The following is a 24,105-nucleotide window of genomic DNA, read 5'->3' on the forward strand; positions in this document are numbered from 1 at the left end:
GGTATCTATTATGTTTAGTATATCACCTATGCACGTAGTTAATAAGTCAATATTGACTTTACGAATTTGCGAGAACGGGTTGTAATATCACAACACACCATGGACCAGTATGGTAATATCACAACACACCATGGACCAGTATGGTAATATCACAACACACCATGGATCAGTATGGTAATATCACAACACACCATGGACCAGCATGGTAATATCACAACACACCATGGACCAGTATGGTAATATCACAACACACTATGGACCAGTATGGTAATATCACAACACACCATGGACCAGTATGGTAATATCACAACACACCATGGACCAGTATGGTAATATCACAACACACCATGGACCAGTATGGTAATATCACAACACACCATGGACCAGTATGGTAATATCACAACACACCATGGACCAGTATGGTAATATAACAACACACTATGGACCAGTATGGTAATATCACAACACACCATGGACCAGCATGGTAATATCACAACACACCATGGACCAGTATGGTAATATCACAACACACCATGGACCAGTATGGTAATATCACAACACACCATGGACCAGTATGGTAATATCACAACACACCATGGACCAGTATGGTAATATCACAACACACCATGGACCAGTATGGTAATAACACAACACACCATGGACCAGTATGGTAATATCACAACACACCATGGACCAGTATGGTAATATCACAACACACCATGGACCAGTATGGTAATATCACAACACACCATGGACCAGTATGGTAATATCACAACACACCATGGTCCAGTATGGTAATATCACAACACACTATGGTCCAGTATGGTAATATCACAACACACTATGGACCAGTATGGTAATATCACAACACACTATGGACCAGTATGGTAATATCACAACACACCATGGACCAGTATGGTAATATCACAACACTATGGACCAGTATGGTAACAGTCAGTGGAAACTGTTAACAAACAGTTACAAAACATAATTGCCATAACTATTACAATTAACATAATTATTAGTAGTGACAGTGTCAGACCACGAAGGAAGAATTGAAACAGGAATTTCCTTAAGAACTTTCGTATTTAATAATACATCTTCAGAAGGGTGAGTTACATGTACATAGATTTGGACATATATAGGCAGGAGAGAGGTGAAGTGAAGTGAGGTACAATGATAAACGTATGACTGGGAATGGGTGGATGTAAATAGGGGGCTGCATCCTATGGGCCAATAGGCCCATACATTGATATTAATAAAATAATGGATATTAACATGGTATTAGTGAGACAAATGTGTATCAATGATCCTACTAAAAATGCCCTTTAACTGATCAATCAAAAATGGATCTAAATTATACAAACCACTGCTAACGTTCAAGTTACATAATTTTGTAATCTGTATTAAAGCAGATTCAGTTATGTTCCTACTGAAAGTGCTTTTACAATTCGTTAATGAAGAAGCCATCTCCCAATCAATTTGGTGGGAATTTTCTGACAAATGAACAAACAACGCATTAGACAATTAGCCATGTCTTACAGAGTATTTATGTTGCGACATTCTACATTTCAAATCTTAAGATGTTTGCCCAACATAGAACCTATTATAATCTTAACAAGGTATTTTATATATGATACAATTATCACTACGAGGACTGTTTCTAACAAATAGTTTTCTAACAGTATTTTCGTAATTAAACAATACATGTATATCAAAAAGTTTCAAGGCCTTGACAATATTTTCAAACCCAGAAAAATATGGTAAACACAACACATTCTTTGGGGGAATTTTCTCACTGCATATATTATTATAATATGTACGACGTGCTTTGCTACGGCAAACTTCCAAAAAACTCAGTGGATAACAAAGCTTGAGACCAATAGAATCAATATTCTTAAACTCTTCATCAAAGAATTCTGGACTAACAACCCGAAGAGCTCTTGAGATACATAGAGGAAAAAATAGATTTTTTCACATTGTATCTGTCCTGAGAAATAATGAATAAGATAAATTATTCGTAGACTTCCTGTAAAAACTAAACTTTAGTGAACAATCTTCCCTATGAATAAGTATATCTAAGAATGGCAAACATTTACCAATTTCAGTCTCCATAGTAAATTTTCTAGAGGTGACTTGATCATTAAGTTTAGCTACAAATTCGTCTGTGTTTACATCTGTAGGCCATATACACAAAATATCATCAACATATCTAAACCATGGAATGATTCCAGGGGTAATTATTGAAACAAATTTTTCATCATGAGTAAATTTTCGTGATTTAAACACATAATTATTAGTAGTGTTTAGCAGTAATATTATTTACAGACTAACAAGCACCGACCAATTTACAACTGTAGAGTAACACTATGGATAATGAAATAATATATATTATATTACATTGTTATATTCTGGTGTAAAATATATACATGGCAGCTTATCCACAGCTAAGTTTTGTTACTTAGCTTAGTGTTTGACCCCATGTGTGGGACCTGAGTGATAGTGAGGAGATGGTGATGTACAAGTGATGGTGATATAGCAGTGATGGTGAGGTGAAGGTGATATACCAGTGATGGTGATATAGCAGTGATTGTGAGGTGAAGGTGATATAGCAGTGATGGTGAGGTGAAGGTGATATACCAGTGATGGTGAGGTGATGGTGATATACCAGTGATGGTGATATAGCAGTGATAGTGAGGTGATGGTGATATACCAGTGATGGTGATATAGCAGATGATGGTGATATAGCAGGTGATGGTGATATAGCAGGTGATGGTGATATAGCAAGTGATGGTGAAATAGCAGTGATAGTGAGGTGAAGGTGATATACCAGTGATGATGATACAGCAAGTGATAGTGAGGTGATGGTGATATAGCAAGTGATAGTGAAGTGATGGTGATATATTAGTGATAGTGAGGTGATGGTGATATAGCAGTGATAGTGATATAGCATTGATAGTAAGGTGATGGTGATATAGCAAGTGATAGTGAGGTGGTGATATAGCAGTGATAGTGAGGTGATGGTGATATAGAAGTGATAGTGATATAACAGTGATAGTGAGGTGATGTGATATATCAGTGATAGTGTGATGTGGTGATATAGCAGTGATAGTGAGGTGATGGTTATATAGCAGTGATAGTGAGGTGATGGTGATATAGCAGTGATAGTGTGATGTGATATAGCAGTGATAGTGTGATGTGGTGATATAGCAGTGATAGTGAGGTGGTGGTGATATAGCAGTGATAGTGAGGTGATGGTGATATAGCAGTGATAGTGTGATGTGGTGATATAGCAGTGATAGTGTGATGTGGTGATATAGCAGTGATAGTGAGGTGATGGTGATATAGCAAGTGATAGTGAGGTGGTGATATAACAGTGATAGTGAGGTGATGGTGATATAGCAGTGATGGTGCAGTAGTGGTGATGTAGCAATGATAGTGATATATTAGTGAAAGTAAGGAGGAAATATATCAGTGTGAGGTGATAAAGCAGTGAAAGTGAGATGATGTTGGTGAAGCAGTGAAAGTGATAGTGAGCTGTTGGTGTTATAACGGTGACAACAGCTGTCATATAGTGACACCAACAATCAGTTACTCAACATGGTCAGTACATTATCCCAGGTGTGGGACCTGAGGTGATGGTGATATAGATGTTATAGTGAGGTGATAGTGATATAGCAATGATAGGTGTCAGTACTGCGAAAGAGCAATTGATGGTGATACAGCAGTGATAGTCACGTATGATAGTTAAACACCAAAGATAGTGAAGTTATGGTAATATAGTGATAAAGGTTGTGCTTGAATTACATTGGCATCAAAACCCGCAGTCCATAGTGATGCAGGAGTGATGGTGATGGGTTATGGTACAGTGAACTAGAGTGGCAGAACAACACCACAGTAGTGATGGTACAGTGAACTAGAGTGGCAGCACAACACCACAGTAGTGATGGTACAGTGAACTAGAGTGGCAGCACAACACCACAGTAGTGATGGTACAGTGAACTAGAGTGGCAGCACAACACCACAGTAGTGATGGTGATGGTACAGTGAACTAGAGTGGCAGCACAACACCACAGTAGTGATGGTGATGGTACAGTGAACTAGAGTGGCAGCACAACACCACAGTAGTGATGGTGATGGTACAGTGAACTAGAGTAGCAGCACAACACCACAGTAGTGATGGTGATGGTACAGTGAACTAGAGTGGCAGCACAACACCACAGTAGTGATGGTGGTGGTATACTGAACTAGAGTGGCAGCACAACACCACAGTAGTGATGGTGATGGTACAGTGAACTAGAGTAGCAGCACAACACCACAGTAGTGATGGTGGTGGTATAGTGAACTAGAGTGGCAGCACAACACCACAGTAGTGATGGTGGTGGTATAGTGAACTAGAGTGGCAGCACAACACCACAGTAGTGTTGGTACAGTGAACTATAGTGGCAGCACAACACCACAGTAGTGATGGTGATGGTACAGTGAACTAGAGTGGCAGCACAACACCACAGTAGTGATGGTACAGTGAACTAGAGTGGCAGCACAACACCACAGTAGTAATGGTGATGGTACAGTGAACTAGAGTGGCAGCACAACACCACAGTAGTGGTGGTACAGTGAATCAAAGTGGCAGCACAACACCACAGTAGTGATGGTGATGGTACAGTGAACTAGAGTGGCAGCACAACACCACAGTAGTGATGGTACAGTGAACCAGAGTGGCAGCACAACACCACAATAGTGATGGTGATGGTACAGTGAACTAGAGTGGCAGCACAACACCACAGTAGTGATGGTACAGTGAACTAGAGTGGCAGCACAACACCACAGTAGTGATGGTGATGGTACAGTGAACTAGAGTGGCAGCACAACACCACAGTAGTGATGGTACAGTGAACTAGTGGCAGCACAACACCACAGTAGTGATGGTGGTGGTACAGTGAACTAGTGGCAGCACAACACCACAGTAGTGATGGTGGTGGTACAGTGAACTAGAGTGGTAGCACAACACCACAGTAGTGATGGTACAGTGAACTAGAGTGGCAGCACAACACCACAGTAGTGATGGTGATGGTACAGTGAACTAGAGTGTCAGCACAACACCATATAAGTGATGGTACAGTGAACTAGAGTGGCAGCACAACACCACAGTAGTGGTGGTGATGGTACAGTGAACTAGAGTGGCAGCACAACACCACAGTAGTGATGGTGATGGTACAGTGAACTAGAGTGTCAGCACAACACCATATAAGTGATGGTACAGTGAACTAGAGTGGCAGCACAACACCACAGTAGTGATGGTGATGGTACAGTGAACTATAGTGGCAGCACAACACCACAGTAGTGATGGTGATGGTACAGTGAACTAGAGTGGCAGCACAACACCACAGTAGTGATGGTACAGTGAATTAGAGTGGCAGCACAACACCACAGTAGTGATGGTACAGTGAACTAGAGTGGCAACACAACACCACAGTAGTGATGGTGATGGTACAGTGAACTAGAGTGGCAGCACAACACCACAGTAGTGATGGTACAGTGAACTAGTGGCAGCACAACACCACAGTAGTGATGGTGATAGTACAGTGAACTAGAGTGGCAGCACAACACCACAGTAGTGATGGTGGTGGTACAGTGAACTAGAGTGGCAGCACAACACCATAGTAGTGATGGTACAGTGAACTAGAGTGGCAGCACAACACCACAGTAGTGATGGTGATGGTACAGTGAACTAGAGTGACAGCACAACACCACAGTAGTGGAGGTACAGTGAACTAGAGTGGCAGCACAACACCACAGTAGTGATGGTACAGTGAACTAGAGTGGCAGCACAACACCATAGTAGTGGTGGTGGTGGTACAGTGAACTAGAGTGGCAGCACAACACCACAGTAGTGATGGTGGTGGTACAGTGAACTAGAGTGGCAGCACAACACACAGAAGTGATGGTACAGTGAACTAGAGTGGCAGCACAACACCACAGTAGTGATGGTGGTGGTACAGTGAACTACAGTGGCAGCACAACACACAGTAGTGATGGTGATGGTACAGTGAACTAGAGTGGCAGCACAACACCACAGTAGTGATGGTACAGTGAACTAGAGTGCCAGCACAACACCACAGTAGTGATGGTGGTGGTACAGTGAACTACAGTGGCAGCACAACACACAGTAGTGATGGTGATGGTACAGTGAACTAGAGTGGCAGCAAACACCACAGTAGTGATGGTGGTGGTACAGTGAACTAGAGTGGCAGCACAACACCACAGTAGTGATGGTGATGGTACAGTGAACTAGAGTGGCAGCAAACACCACAGTAGTGATGGTACAGTGAACTAGAGTGGCAACACAACACCACAGTAGTGATGGTACAGTGAACTAGAGTGGCAGCACAACACCACAGTAGTGATGGTGATGGTACAGTGAACTAGAGTGGCAGCACAACACCACAGTAGTGATGGTGATGGTACAGTGAACTAGAGTGGCAGCAAACACCACAGTAGTGATGGTACAGTGAACTAGAGTGGCAGCACAACACCACAGTAGTGATGGTGATGGTACAGTGAACTAGAGTGGCAGCACAACACCACAGTAGTGATGGTGATGGTACAGTGAACTAGAGTGGCAGCACAACACCACAGTAGTGATGGTGATGGTACAGTGAACTAGAGTGGCAGCACAACACCACAGTCCACCACAGTCACCTCCGTAATGTCACTGTGGTTGACTGCTGCCCTCACCACATCCAGGCCGCTCACCACATCACCGAAGACATATGGCCACTGGTGACCAGCCTCGCGGTCCCTGGTGACGATGGCGAACTGGGCACTCGTGGGACCCCCCAGCGACCACCACCCGGACCACACAGCTCCTGCCTGGCCTGACTCCCGGTACTGCCCCCGGAGGTCAGGCAACAGTGGGGCTCCTCCCTCACCATCATTACTCTCGTAGTCTCCGCCCACCACATGCTCCCCCGGGTGACCCTTGTACACCACCCACAACAGTTTAGTGTTGCGGAAGGTGTGGCCCCGCTGGCCCGTACACAACAACACAAACTGTCTGGCCAGCGGAGTGTCAGGGGTCATCCGGATGGTGACCCGCCCTCTTGTTGACCCCGCCCACCCGAGGTCAAGGAACGCCAGGGTGCAGGAGGGGTCCAGCACGCCCACAACATCACTCTCCTGCACAAGATGATATAAATCATGCTGGTAACTGTATAACAAAATGTTATCATATTAGTTATCACAACTCAGTAAGTCAGTAATGTCAGTAAGACTAGTGGGCGTAATAAAGTAACCTGGAGGGTGTGGGCGTGGGCGGGCGTGGGCTGACGCAGGAGTGGGTGGAGGTACAGCTGTCCGTCTTGTAGAGTTATCCTGGCGGAGCGGCGGCCATCTTGGTCTTCCTGGACGGCCACCACCCGGCCAGCCTCCACCAGGCTCTTGACGGCCACCACCCGGCCAGCCTCCACCAGGCTCTTGACGGCCACCACCCGGCCAGCCTCCACCAGGCTCTTGACGGCCACCACCCGGCCAGCCTCCACCAACCTCTTGACCGCCACCACCCGGCCCGCCTCCACCAGGCTCTTGACGGGCTCACTCATCCTGCGGAGGTCCTCAACCTGTGGAGAGTGTCAGCCCCATTATCACCTGTGGATAGTGTCAGCCCCATTATCACCTGTGGACAGTGTCAGCCCCATTATCACCTGTGGACAGTGTCAGCCCCATTATCACCTGTGGACAGTGTCAGCCCCATTATCACCTGTGGACAGTGTCAGCACCATTATCACCTGTGGACAGTGTCAGCCCCCATTATCACATGTGCACAGTGTCAGCCCCATTATCACCTGTGGACAGTGTCAGCACCATTATCACCTGTGGACAGTGTCAGCCCCATTATCATCTGTGGACAGTGTCAGCTCAATTATCACCTGTGGACAGTGTCAGCACCATTATCACCTGTGGACAGTGTCAGCCCCATTATCACCTGTGGACAGTGTCAATCCCATTATCACCTGTGGACAGTGTCAGCCCCATTATCACATGTGGACAGTGTCAGCCCCATTATCAGCTGTGGTCAGTGTCAGCCCCATTATCACCTGTGGACAGTGTCAGTCCCATTATCACCTGTGGACAGTGTCAGCCCCATTATCACCTGTTGACAGTGTCAGCTCCATTATAACATGTGTAAATTGTCAGCCCCATTATAAACCAGTGGTCTGTCTCAGTCCCATTATCACCTGTGGACAGTGTCAGTCCCATTATCACCTGTGGTGAGTGTCAGCCCCATTATCAGCTGTGGTCAGTGTCAGCCCCATTATCACATGTGGACAGTGTCAGGCCCATTATCACCTGTTGTCAGTGTAACCCCCATTATAACCTGTGGACAGTGTCAGCACCATTATCACCTGTGGACAGTGTCAGCCCCATTATCACCTGTGGACAGTGTCAGCACCATTATCACCTGTGGACAGTGTCAGCACCATTATCACCTGTGGACAGTGTCAGCCCCATTATCACCTGTGGACAGTGTCAGCACCATTATCACCTGTGGACAGTGTCAGCACCATTATCACCTGTGGACAGTGTCAGCCCCATTATCACCTGTGGACATTGTCAGCACCATTATCACCTGTGGACAGTGTCAGCACCATTATCACCTGTGGACAGTGTCAGCACCATTATCACCTGTGGACATTGTCAGCACCATTATCACCTGTGGACAGTGTCAGCAGCATTATCACCTGTGGACAGTGTCAGCCCCATTATCAGCTGTGGACAGTGTCAGCACCATTATCACCTGTGGACAGTGTCAGCCCCATTATCACATATGGACAGTGTCTGCACCATTATCACCTGTGGACAGTGTCAGCACCATTATCACCTGTGGACAGTGTCAGCACCATTATCACCTGTGGACAGTGTCAGCACCATTATCACCTGTGGACAGTGTCAGCACCATTATCACCTGTGGACAGTGTCAGCACCATTATCACCTGTGGACAGTGTCAGCACCATTATCACCTGTGGACAGTGTCAGCACCATTATCACCTGTGGACAGTGTCAGCACCATTATCACCTGTGGACAGTGTCAGCCCCATTATCAGCTGTGGACAGTGTCAGCACCATTATCACCTGTGGACAGTGTCAGCCCCATTATCACATGTGGACAGTGTCTGCACCATTATCACCTGTGGACAGTGTCAGCACCATTATCACCTGTGGACAGTGTCAGCACCATTATCACCTGTGGACAGTGTCAGCACCATTATCACCTGTGGACAGTGTCAGCACCATTATTACCTGTGGACAGTGTCAGCACCATTATCACCTGTGGACAGTGTCAGCACCATTATCACCTGTGGACAGTGTCAGCACCATTATCACCTGTTGACAGTGTCAGCACCATTATCACCTGTGGACAGTGTCAGCACCATTATCACCTGTGGACAGTGTCAGCACCATTATCACCTGTGGACAGTGTCAGCACCATTATCACCTGTGGACAGTGTCAGCACCATTATCACCTGTGGACAGTGTCAGCACCATTATCAGTCACCACTCCCACAACCAGCACATCACACTACCCATAAGAGACTAACACATCAACTAGAGAAGCAAGCAGCAGTGACAGGGAAGGTACTCCAGTGGATAAAGGAGTACCTAGGCAACAGAAGACAGCGAGTCACTGTGAGGGCTGAGATGTCAAAGTGGTGAGATGTCACCTGTCGAGTCCCACAAGGATCACTTTTTGAACCTATCCTGTTTCTCATATATGTAAAGGATCTTCCAGAGGGATTAGACTCATTCCTCTTAATGTTTGCTGATGATGCGACAATTATGAGCAGGATTAAGACAGAGAAAGACAGCAAAATGCTCCAAGATGACCTGGACAAACTGGAAGTATGGTCCAACAAATGGCTACTAGAGTTTAGCTCAAGTAAATGTAAAGTAATGAAGCTAGGTGTAGGGAGCAGGAGGCCAGACTCACGGTAACAAATAGGAGATGAAATCCTCCAAGAAACGGACAGAGAGAAGGATCTGGGAGATGATGTTACACCGAACCTGTCTCCTGAAGCCCACATCAAAAGGTTATCATCAGTGGCATATGCAAGACTGTCTAATATCTGAACTGCCTTTATAAATTTGTGTAAGGAATCGTTTAAAACCTTGTATACCACATATGTCATACCAATCCTGGAGTATGCATCTCCAGCATGGAGTCCATACCTAGTCAAGCACAAGTCGAAGTTTGAGAAGGTTCAAAGGTATACTGTACCACCAGACTAGTTCCAGTACTACGAGGTATGAGTTACAAGCAAAGGCTACATGAATTAAACCCCCATGTTGTTGGAAGACAGAAGAGTTGGGGGAGACATGATTACAACATACAAAATTCTACGAGGAATTAATAACGACAGACAGCCTAACACGGGTGGTGTTCAAACAAGGGGACACAGGAGGAAACATTGTACCCAAATGAGCCACAGAGACATTAGAAAGAATTTTTCATCATCAGAATAGTTGGTGTATGGAATACATTAGGAAGTGATGTGGTGGAGGCTGACTCCATCCACAGTTTATAATGTAGATATGACAGTGCCCAATAGGCTCAGGAACCTGTACATCAGTTGATTAAAAGCTGAGAGGTGGGAACAATGAGCCGGAGCTCAAGCCCCGGAAGTACAATTAGGTGAGTACACACACCACAACCTCTACTTCAACCACACTCACAACCACCACACTCGCACAACCACCACACTCACAACCACCACACTCACAACCACCACACACACAACCACCACCACACACAACCACCACACACACAACCACCACACTCACAACCACCACACTCACAACCACCACACACACAACCACCACACACACAACCACCACACACACACAACCACCACACACACACAACCACCACACACACACAACCACACTCACAACCACCACACACTCACAACCACAACACACACAACCACCACACACAACCACCACACTCACAACCACCACACTCACAACCACCACACACACACAACCACCACACACACAACCACCACACACACAACCACCACACACACAACCACCACACACACAACCACCACACACACAACCACCACACACACAACCATCACACACACAACCACCACAATCACAACCACCACACACACAACCACCACACACACAACCACCACACACACAACCACCATACACACACAACCACCACACACACACACACAACCACCACACACACACACACACAACCACCACACACAACCACCACACACTCACAACCACCACACACACAACCACCACACACACACACACAACCACCACACACACACACACACAACCACCACACTCACAACCACCACACACACAACCACCACACACACAACCACCATACACACACAACCACCACACACACACACACAACCACCACACTCACAACCACCACACACAACCACCACACACACACACACAACCACCACACTCACAACCACCACACACACACACACAACCACCACACTCACAACCACCACACACAACCACCACACACACACACACAACCACCACACACAACCACCACACACTCACAACCACCACACACACACAACCACCACACACACACACACAACCACCACACACACACACACACAACCACCACACTCACAACCACAACACACACAACCACCACACACAACCACCACACTCACAACCACAACACACACAACCACCACACACACACAACCACCACACACACACACACTACCACCACACACACAACCACCACACACACACAACCACCACACACAACCACCACACACTCACAACCACCACACACACACAACCACCACACACACACACACAACCACCACACACACACACACACAACCACCACACCCACACACACACAACCACCACACTCACAACCACCACACTCACAACCACCACACTCACAACCACCACACACACACAACCACCACACACACGCACAACCACCACACACACACAACCACCACACTCACAACCACCACACTCACAACCACCACACACACACAACCACCACACACACACAACCACCACACACACACAACCACCACACACACAACCACCACACACACACAACCACCACACACACACACAACCACCACACACACACACAACCACCACACACACACACAACCACCACACACACACAACCACCACACACACACAACCACCACACACACACAACCACCACACACACACAACCACCACACACACAACCACCACACACACAACCACCACACACACAACCACCACACTCACAACCACCACACTCACAACCACCACACTCACAACCACCACACACACACAACCACCACACTCACACAACCACCACACACACACAACCACCACACTCACACAACCACCACACACACACAACCACCACACACACAACCACCACACACACAACCACCACACTCACAACCACCACACTCACAACCACCACACTCACACAACCACCACACACACAACCACCACACACACAACCACCACACTCACAACCACCACACACACAACCACCACACACACAACCACCACACACACAACCACCACACTCACAACCACCACACTCACAACCACCACACTCACAACCACCACACTCACAACCACCACACACACACAACCACCACACACACAACCACACTCACAACCACCACACTCACAACCACCACACTCACAACCACCACACACACAACCACCACACACACAACCACCACACTCACAACCACCACACTCACAACCACCACACACACAACCACCACACACACAACCACCACACACACAACCACCACACACACAACCACCACACTCACAACCACCACACTCACAACCACCACACTCACAACCACCACACACACAACCACCACACACACAACCACCACACACACAACCACCACACTCACAGCCACCACACTCACAACCACCACACACACAACCACCACACACACAACCATCACACTCACAACCACCACACACACAACCACCACACACACAACCACCACACACACAACCATCACACACACACAACCACCACACTCACAACCACCACACTCACAACCACCACACACACAACCACCACACTCACAGCCACCACACACACAACCACCACACTCACAACCACCACACACACAACCACCACACACACAACCACCACACTCACAACCACCACACTCACAGCCACCACACTCACAACCACCACACTCACAGCCACCACACACACAACCACCACACACACAACCACCACACACACAACCACCACACACACAACCACCACACTCACAAACACCACACTCACAAACACCACACTCACAACCACCACACACACAACCACCACACTCACAACCACCACACACACAACCACCACTCACAACCACCACACACACAACCACCACACTCACAACCACCACACTCACAACCACCACACTCACAACCACCACACACACAACCACCACACACACAACCACCACACTCACAACCACCACACACACAACCACCACACTCACAACCACCACACTCACAACCACCACACTCACAACCACCACACACACAACCACCACACACACAACCACCACACTCACAACCACCACACACACAACCACCACACACACAACCACCACACACACAACCACCACACTCACAACCACCACACACACAACCACCACACACACAACCACCACACACACAACCACCACACTCACAACCACCACACACACAACCACCACACTCACAACCACCACACACACAACCACCACACACACAACCACCACGCACACGACCACCACACTCACGACCACCACACTCACAACCACCACACACACAACCACCACACACACAACCACCACACACACAACCACCACAATCACAACCACCACACTCACAACCACCACACTGACAACCACCACACACACAACCACCACACTCACAACCACCACACACACAACCACCACACACACAACCACCACACACACAACCACCACAATCACAACCACCACACACACAACCACCACACACACAACCACCACACACACAACCACCACACTGACAACCACCACACACACAACCACCACACTGACAACCACCACACTGACAACCACCACACACACAACCACCACACACACAACCACCACACACACAACCACCACACTGACAACCACCACACACACAACCACCACACTCACAACCACCACACTCACAACCACCACACTCACAACCACCACACACACAACCACCACACACACAACCACCACACACACAACCACCACACACACAACCACCACACACACACAACCACCACACATACACAACCACCACACACACACAACCACCACACACACACAACCACCACACTCACAACCACCACACTCACAACCACCACACACACAACCACCACACTCACAACCACCGCACACACAACCACCACACTCACAACCACCACACCCACAACCACCACACACACAACCACCACACTCACAACCACCACACACACAACCACCACACTCACAACCACCACACACACAACCACCACACTCACAACCACCACACCCACAACCACCACACACACAACCACCACACACACACAACCACCACACTCACAACCACCACACACACAACCACCACACTCACAACCACCACACACACAACCACCACACTCACAACCACCACACACACAACCACCACACTCACAACCACCACACACACAACCACCACACTCACAACCACCACACACACAACCACCACACACACAACCACCACGCACACAACCACCACACTCACGACCACCACACTCACAACCACCACACACACAACCACCACACACACAACCACCACACTCACAACCACCACACACACAACCACCACACTCACAACCACCACACACAACCACCACACACGCAACCACCACACACTCACAACCACCACACACTCACAACCACCACACTCACAACCACCACACTCACAACCACCACACTCACAACCACCACACTCACAACCACCACACTCACAACCACCACACTCACAACCACCACACACACAACCACCACACACACAACCACCACACACACAACCACCACACTCACAACCACCACACACACACAACCACCACACTCACAACCACCACACACAACCACCACACACACACACAACCACCACACTCACAACCACCACACACTCACAACCACCACACTCAACCACCACACACAACCACCACACACACAACCACCACACACACAACCACCACACACACAACCACCACACTCACCACCACCACACACACAACCACCACACTCACAACCACCACACTCACAACCACCACACACACAACCACCACACTCACAACCACCACACACACAACCACCACACTCACAACCACCACACACACAACCACCACACACACAACCACCACACACACAACCACCACACTCACAACCACCACACCCACAACCACCACACACACAACCACCACACACACAACCACCACACTCACAACCACCACACACACAACCACCACACTCACAACCACCACACACACAACCACCACACTCACAACCACCACACCCACAACCACCACACACACAACCACCACACACACACAACCACCACACTCACAACCACCACACACACAACCACCACACTCACAACCACCACACACACACAACCACCACACTCACAACCACCACACACACAACCACCACACACACAACCACCACACTCACAACCACCACACACACAACCACCACACTCACAACCACCACACACACAACCACCACACACACAACCACCACACACACAACCACCACACTCACGACCACCACACACACGACCACCACACTCACGACCACCACACTCACAACCACCACACACACAACCACCACACTCACAACCACCACACACACAACCACCACACACACAACCACCACACTCACAACCACCACACACACAACCACCACACTCACGACCACCACACTCACAACCACCACACACAACCACCACACACACAACCACCACACTCACAACCACCACACACACAACCACCACACACACAACCACCACACTCACAACCACCACACACACAACCACCACACTCACGACCACCACACTCACAACCACCACACACACAACCACCACACACAACCACCACACACACAACCACCACACTCACAACCACCACACACTCACAACCACCACACACACAACCACCACACACACAACCACCACACACACAACCACCACACTCACAACCACCACACTCACAACCACCACACACACACAACCACCACACTCACAACCACCACACACTTACAACCACCACACACACAACCACCACACACACAACCACCACACACACAACCACCACACACACACAACCACCACACTCACAACCACCACACTCACAACCACCACACTCACAACCACCACACACACAACCACCACACTCACAACCACCACACACTCACAACCACCACACACACAACCACCACACACACAACCACCACACACACACAACCACCACACTCACAACCACCACACACACAACCACCACACTCACAACCACCACACACTCACAACCACCACACACACAACCACCACACACACAACCACCACACTCACAACCACCACACTCACAACCACCACACACACAACCACACACTCACAACCACCACACTCACAACCACCACACACACAACCACCACACACACCACCACACACACAACCACCACACACCCCCAAGCCCTCCCCATCTCCCCTATCCCCCACAGCCTCTCCTCCCCCCCATGCTTCCCCAACCCTCCCTCTCTCTCCCCCTCCTACCCTCCCCCTCTCACTCTCCCCCCCAACCCACTCCCTCTCCACCCCTACCGTCCCCCTCTTACCCACCCCCCTGTACCCTCCCCCTCTCCCCCACCCCCTGTACCCTCCCCCTCTCCCCCACCCCCCAAGCCCTCCCTCCTCCACCAATCTCCCCGTGCCAGGTCCCCCCAGCTCCCACTCACCCCAGATCCCAAAGGTCCCCCCCCCAGAGAAGAAGCAGAAGAGAGTCAGTTTCAGGGTGATGTACTCGAACATAGATGGGATCACAAGCAAGACAAGTGAACTAAGGGAAAGAGCACAAGAAGTTAACCCAGATGTAATCGGACTCACTGAAACAAAACTCTCTGGAATCATAACAAATGCGGTGTTTTCCCAGGAGTACACAGTAATAAGGAAAGAGAGGGAAGGTAGGGGAGGAGGCAGAGTGGCCCTACTCATGAGAAGGGAATGGAGTTTTAAGAAGATGGCCATCCCGGGCTGTGAGGGTTTCAGAGACTACATAGCAGGCACCATAACAATGGGAGGACCAAGAATAGTAGTAGCAGTAATATATAACCCTCCACCAAATGACAGGAGACCCAGTCAAGAGTATGAAAACAACAACATGGCAGTTAACACTATAATTGAGAGGGCAGCCTCTGCTGCCTGTAGAAATAGATCCCACCTGCTCATCATGGGCGACTTCAATCACGGAAAGATTGACTGGGAGAACAAGGAACCGCATGGAGGCGAGGATACGTGGAGAGCCAAACTATCGGAGGTGGTGACAAGCAACTTTTTAACCCAGCATGTCGGAGAACCCACAAGGATGAGAGGCAATGACGAACCAGCGAGACTCGACCTAGTCTTCACTCTGAACGACTCCGACATAAGAAAAATCGGTTTTGAGGACCCAGTAGGAATGAGCGACCACAGTGTACTGGTGTTTGAGTACTTGATTGAAGAAGGGTTATTGAACTCGAGGAGGGATACCGAAACCAAAAGGTTAGCATACCGAAAGGGAAACTATGAGGGGATAAGAAAATTCCTAACAGATATAGCATGGGAAACAGAGCTCAGGGGAAAGATGGCCCAAGAAATGATGGATTACATCACGCAGAAGTGCAAGGACGCAGCAAACAAATTTGTCCCAGTCCAAGAGGAAAACAGAGAAATGAAAATGAGAAACCCATGGTTTAATCAGAGATGTAGGCTAGCTAAGCAGCAAAGTAAAAGGGCATGGAGAAACTATAGGAATAACAGGACTCTGGAGAGCAGAGAAAGATACCAGAATGCCAGGAATGAATATGTCAGGATGAGAAGAGAGGCAGAAAGACAATACGAAAATGACATCGCAAGCAAGGCAAAGACTCAGCCTAAATTGTTGCATTGTAACACCACTCTATTGTAACACCACCCTATTGTAACACCACCCTATTGTAACACCACCCTAAAATGTACCACTATAATGGAACACCACTATAATGGAACACTACTTATCCTGAGTAACACTTCCTCATCGGTTGCACTTGATAACACTGTTATGAGCTGACATATGATGGTTACACCGGAACCCAAGGTACACTGCCAATAAGGAAATGCTAACACAAGGATTAAATACGCTGCCACCATCTGCCTTTGACCATTGAACTATATCAAGCAACGAGGCAAGAAACATTGCTTGACTAGGAGAGTACTTTCTATGACTGTCATTAATTATGAAAACGGTTGTCAGCCACTATATCCAAAAGGCTAAGAGGATTCAACAATTGACACAGACGGGAAATTTCACGTAAGTTTATTGAGACCAAAATTATGTCAATCACCAATTATAAATCCTATCCTAACACTGGCAAAAAGTTAAGAAATTTGGACATGGAACAAAAACTCAGAGATCACACACATTACCTTAAGCTATCTGTCTCTCCCTGGCTGAGATGTTCTTCACAGCCCCGCTCTCGATCCCGGTGTACTGCACTCTGCTCTCCTATGTTCCTACAGGCCCTCTATATACAACCCCCCACAGGGGGGAGGGGGAGATCTGCTGTTGCTACCCACCAAAAGTGTACAAACACTCAAGAAATATTTCAAAAAGCTTGTTTGACATTCACCATACACTCTTCAAGAGAGGAGTTATTAATTACGTGTGTGGCTGACCTCTGACCTGGCCAAAAGGGGGAGATCCAGGGATGTTTACACATAAGAATCTGGAGTCTAATTTCCTTGCATGAAATATTACATACTTGAAACTATGCTGACTAAGACTAACCCAGGAATTTTTAATCAATATACAAGATAAACCGGAGGTCATCTGGGCTGACCTCTTGGAGAAGGCTTCCCTGGGTGTGAACTCTAAGGGGGGGGGGTTCCTGGGTGTTACAGCTCCCTTTCCCGGAGTTAAGACAAAATCGGGTGTATGATAATTAAGCCCAATTTTGTCTTATCCTAACTCATCCAAAATACCACAACTAACCCTAAAGGAAAAAAAAAATTGCCAGTGACATAATGAGAAAAGTAAGCTAACTAAATTAACATTATACAGTTATACTGCAGTAAGAACACAACATAAATGTATAATGAGATACAAAAGTACAAAAATAATCCTGGCAAAAGAACCAGCAATGATACCGTCACACATGATACAAATCTGATATCCTAATATGACAATAAGGTATGTCAATGAAAAAAAAAAAAAAAAAAAAAAATGCAAATCCCGACTGCACTTGGGCAGTCCAGCAAGGCTCCCTCAGAAGGCTGGAAGACCAAAACAAAAAATCGCCTTAAAACAAGCATGACATAAAAAAAAAAAATTTCCTAATGGAACAGAAAATTACAAGTAACTAAAGATAATATAATGTCAAAATACAAGGAATAACACAAGGCTACATAATACAACCCTGAGTGACAATTCATGGCAATAACGAATACTATGAAACAATGACAAATCCTGCCTGCACACTAGGCAGGCTAGCAAGTCTTCCTCAGAAGGTCTAAAGAAACAAAACATACAAAATACAATGATCAGCAACATGAAAATATATATATATATGTAATATTCCTACTCTAACATTTAAATTTAACTAATTAAAAAAAAAACAGGAAACATTATACCTGAGTGAGCATATTCCAAACATCTGCTGGGTACCTCATGACCCACAGCCAAACGTATGAGTTATACAAGTTATAAAACATGGTAAAAATACAACAATAGACATGAAGACTCATCAATAGAACCGTACGTTAACAGAATACTTGTGGGCCACTCCATACACCGCACAAGACAATAGTGCCAGGGTCAATCTCCATGCACCCTGCACACACTGATAGTAAGACTACCTCTTACCACAACAGAAACATTACTTAACATTACAACATTTTAATGAAATAAAAAGACATGCAAATAATAAAAAAAATTATGTACCCATACACTGATAACAAATAGGGAACCTGGACACTCATCACCAGGACAGACTTATCACATAGATACATACATGAAATAAAATAGTAATAAATTCCAAGATAAAGTTTGTGCTAGAGACCGAAGTCATCTAGCTAAGAACACTGTCTAGGACCACTTTTTCTAGGCCTAGTTACTTTACATCCACATAAATGTTACACTTTTAACCCGATTAGACAAAACTATTTGACACCTTAATAATAGAGTCATTTCTCTGAACCATCATTCGTAAATCTTGACACATTAATGTTCGTGTTTATATACGCGTTTTCTATCGTGCATCCGTTATACTCTCGCGAGGCGGCCTGATGTTGGAGACCCGATGTTGGTGGCGATGTTGGAGACCTGATGTTGGTCACGTGATGTTGGAGACGTGATGTTGGTGACGTGATGTTGGTGACGATGTTGGAGACCTGATGTAGAAGACCTGATGTTGGTCCAGCGTCTGCCCGTCGATGATGCCTGCATATACCCTAAGATCTTCTTGTAACAGCTCTGGGGGTACGTCTGGTGACAGAGCGAGTCTACTGGTGACAGACTCCTCGTCAAGCTATCAAACTGCTGGAAGGTGGTGGTGTGAAGAGCAGCGGCAAGTGACAGCGGCCGGGGACTTGGCCGGTCACAAGTGAACGGTGTTAGGAGAGATGTATGGAGGCACATCTCGCCTCCAGTTGCTTGAAGCTGACGGTCGATGATGAGTGACAGCAGCTACATAGCAGGAGTCGTGACAGCAGGGCAGAGAGTGTGACGTCGACGATGTCTTGCAACAGAAGTAAGCAGGTGCAGGTGTTGGGGCGTGGGTGGCGTGGCGGCAGGCCAGGTGGATCCCGACTTCAGCTCTTGGGGCCCATCACTACACAGGCGTTGCTTGTGTCACATTCTACTGAGCCGGTACGCCTTATCGCGCATGCCCTAATGTGCCTGACCTTGGGCCGATGGTGCGAAACGTGCACCCTATTGGCGAGTCAAGCACACTCAGTAGGGAGGTGCTGTTGGAATGTGACCGCCTCGTTGCGCATTTTGGTGGAGTCAGTGATGTGGCATCCCCAGGGACGAAGGGGAACTGGTAGGTGACTGCTGCTGGCCTACCCGCTTGTTGACCTCGCGCCTCCACTTCCGGTGTGCCTGCACGGTGTGTCGCAGCAGGCAGGTGGGCGCCTCTGATGATGAACTGCAAGACTGGGGCCCACCATGGTACGTTGACATCTGGACAGCTGTGCTCTGCTGGCAGGAACTCTGGCTTGGACAACCTCGTGTGGTGGGAGGTGTCGGCTGGGTGAATGGTGTCATTATCACCGTCCCAGGTAACCGAGTGGTGGGGTTACCAGGAGTGTTGGGAGGGGGGTGGGGTGTAACGTAACCCCCTCTCCACTGTACCAGAGGGGGTGACCCCTCTGACCTCAATGTTGGTTCACGAGTAGCTGGTACCGGGGACAGAGCGGTGTGGACAAGCAGACCTGGGGAAGACAGGATAACACTCCGACTGGCGGAAGCAAGGACTCTCCCCTGGGCTTTGGTGACAGGGTACAGCCCAAGGGTAGGTAAGGCATGCTCTCTGAATACATTCCATGACAAAATCTCAAAACAATTGCCAGTTTAAAAAACTCAAATAAAAAAAAAACAACTACTAAGGGACGAGACAGTTTACTGAAACTCTCCCTGCCTCGCCCGTGACCTCGTTAACATAGGGTGACAAGACTGACCCTGGGTGCCAATGAGAGTTGACAGAAGGTCCTCCTCCCCATCCTGGGCACGCCCAGCTGGGTCAGTCAACTCAGAAGGGTTAGGAATGGGAATCGCTGAAGGCAGTTCCAGTTCCTCCCTGGCAACGTAACACTTTAATTTGTTGACATGAATAGTTGTGTCACTCTGGTCGTCAAAGATTCCCCTGATCAGAAAAATATCTGGTCCAAGCTTCTTAATTACTCTATATGGTCCACGCCATCTAGGTGCTAGCTTCCTACTTTGATTGGCAGGAGTCTTTTCATTTAACCTCATAACCAAGCTTCCCTCTCTAAGTGTCAACGGTTGAACCTTCTTATCATAATAGTGCGCATACCGGCTCCTCGCTGTCTTGGAAGCCTCAGCTGCAATCCTCCAAGCCTTTCTCATTTTAGAGAGGATTTCTGAAGGATAATCCTCACCGTACACAACCTCGTGTCTGTTAAGCAAGCCTGATGGGAAGTTACATGAGCGCCCCGTGAAAAGCAGCAATGGTTGTGTGTTAATGGACTGATGAATGGCAGTGTTCAAGGCTAGTTGAACATAGGGGAGTTGTTCATCCCAGGTGGCGGCATCTTTCTCTGCAAGAATTGCTAGCATATCCTTAATTGTACGATTGGTTCTTTCAGTCATACCGTTTGCTTGCGGATGGTAAGCAGTCGTGAGGGCTGTTGTAGTTTCTAAAATTTTACAAACCTCTTTAAAAGTGTTACCAACGAACTCTTGACCTCTGTCAGATACTAATACTTTAGGTGGTCCAAACACAGTGACAAATTTACTTAAGAAAGCGTCTGCAACAGTCTGCGCGTCCTTACGAGGAAGAGGAACCAAGGTAGTGAACCGGGACAGATGGTCCACTAGCACCAACATGTAGCGATTACCAGAATGACTACTATGTAAATCAATCAAATCCGCTCCCACTCGATCTAAAGGCTCAAAAATGTCAGGGAACTCTTGTAGTGGCGCTTGTACCTTAGGGGTACCTTTTCTCCTTTGACAATTCGGACACGATCTGACAAACTTAGTGATATAAGATAACATCCTAGGAAAATAGAATAAAGTTTTAGCTCTCATATAGGTCTTAAAGACCCCAGGGTGACCAGCGATCTTAGATGCATGCGCAAGTTTCACGGCTGATGATCTTAACACGTCGGGGATGACTAACTGGTAAACCGCACGATCTTTCATGTCGTTAACATAATATAGGACACCCTTCTGCAGGTCAAAATGCTGCAGGGGAAAGTTACCTTTCTTCATAGGGTATTTACCACCCTCCAAATATTCAATTATTTCCTTCCATCGCTGTTCTCCCATTTGAAATTCTCTCATTTTATCACTTGCAATAGTTTCAATGTTGACATTGACGTTAACTGACGCGACGTTCCTACTCAACGTGTCTGGCACAACGTGAGATGGACCAGGCTTATAAAGGATCTGGAACGAGTGAGCTGACAACTCATGAGACCAACGGGACATCCGGGGACACTTTGTTTTCTTTTTAAAAATGTATGTGAGAGCTCTGTGATCTGTGAAAATCACAAAATGACGTTGGAATAGGTAGGGCTCAAAATAACGAACACTTTCAACCACAGCAAGTGCTTCCTTGTCTGTTGCTGAGTATCTAACTTCAGGTCCCTTCACTTTTCTGCTGAAATACGCCACAGGGTGAGGATGGTGCTCTGAATCACGCTGCATTAAGCACCCTCCTATGGCAATACCACTAGCGTCTGTATGCACCTCCCACTCCTTATCAAAGTCAGGCACAGCTAATACTGGAGCGGTAATTAATTGACTTTTGAGCCTAGTATAAGCCTCATCGTGTTCTAAGGTCCACATAAATTTAGCATTCTTCTTTACAAGGTCAGTTAAAGGCGCTGTTATACTAGCAAATCCCTCAATATGGCGGCGGAAGTATCCGGCTGCTCCCAGAAACCGGCGCACATCCCTTGCTGACCTAGGCCTGGGCATCTCACCAATGGCGCGGCATGAGTCTGGGTCAGGGCGGATGCCATCTGTGCTCACCTGGAACCCCAGAAATTTGAATTTCTGAGATGCCAGGGTGCACTTGTTGATATTCAATTTGAAC

At 47.5% G+C, this 24,105-nt stretch overlaps 1 protein-coding gene across 1 annotated transcript in view; it reads right to left on the minus strand.

The window, feature by feature from the left end:
• Positions 1-1,067: 1,067 nt before the first annotated feature.
• The window catches only part of LOC138364637 (uncharacterized), a 170,118-nt gene continuing 147,080 nt past the window's right edge, over positions 1,068-24,105 (minus strand). Inside the window, exons 5-6 of the mRNA XM_069324596.1 lie at positions 7,296-7,619; positions 1,068-7,179 (exon numbers count right to left, since the gene is read on the minus strand). Of these exons, the coding sequence (XP_069180697.1) occupies positions 6,664-7,179; positions 7,296-7,619 (840 nt within the window). The 3' untranslated portion in view covers positions 1,068-6,663. The remainder of the gene's footprint in view (positions 7,180-7,295; positions 7,620-24,105) is intronic.

Source organism: Procambarus clarkii, chromosome 14 (genome assembly GCF_040958095.1).
Source record: "Procambarus clarkii isolate CNS0578487 chromosome 14, FALCON_Pclarkii_2.0, whole genome shotgun sequence".
Lineage (NCBI taxonomy): Eukaryota > Metazoa > Arthropoda > Malacostraca > Decapoda > Cambaridae > Procambarus > Procambarus clarkii.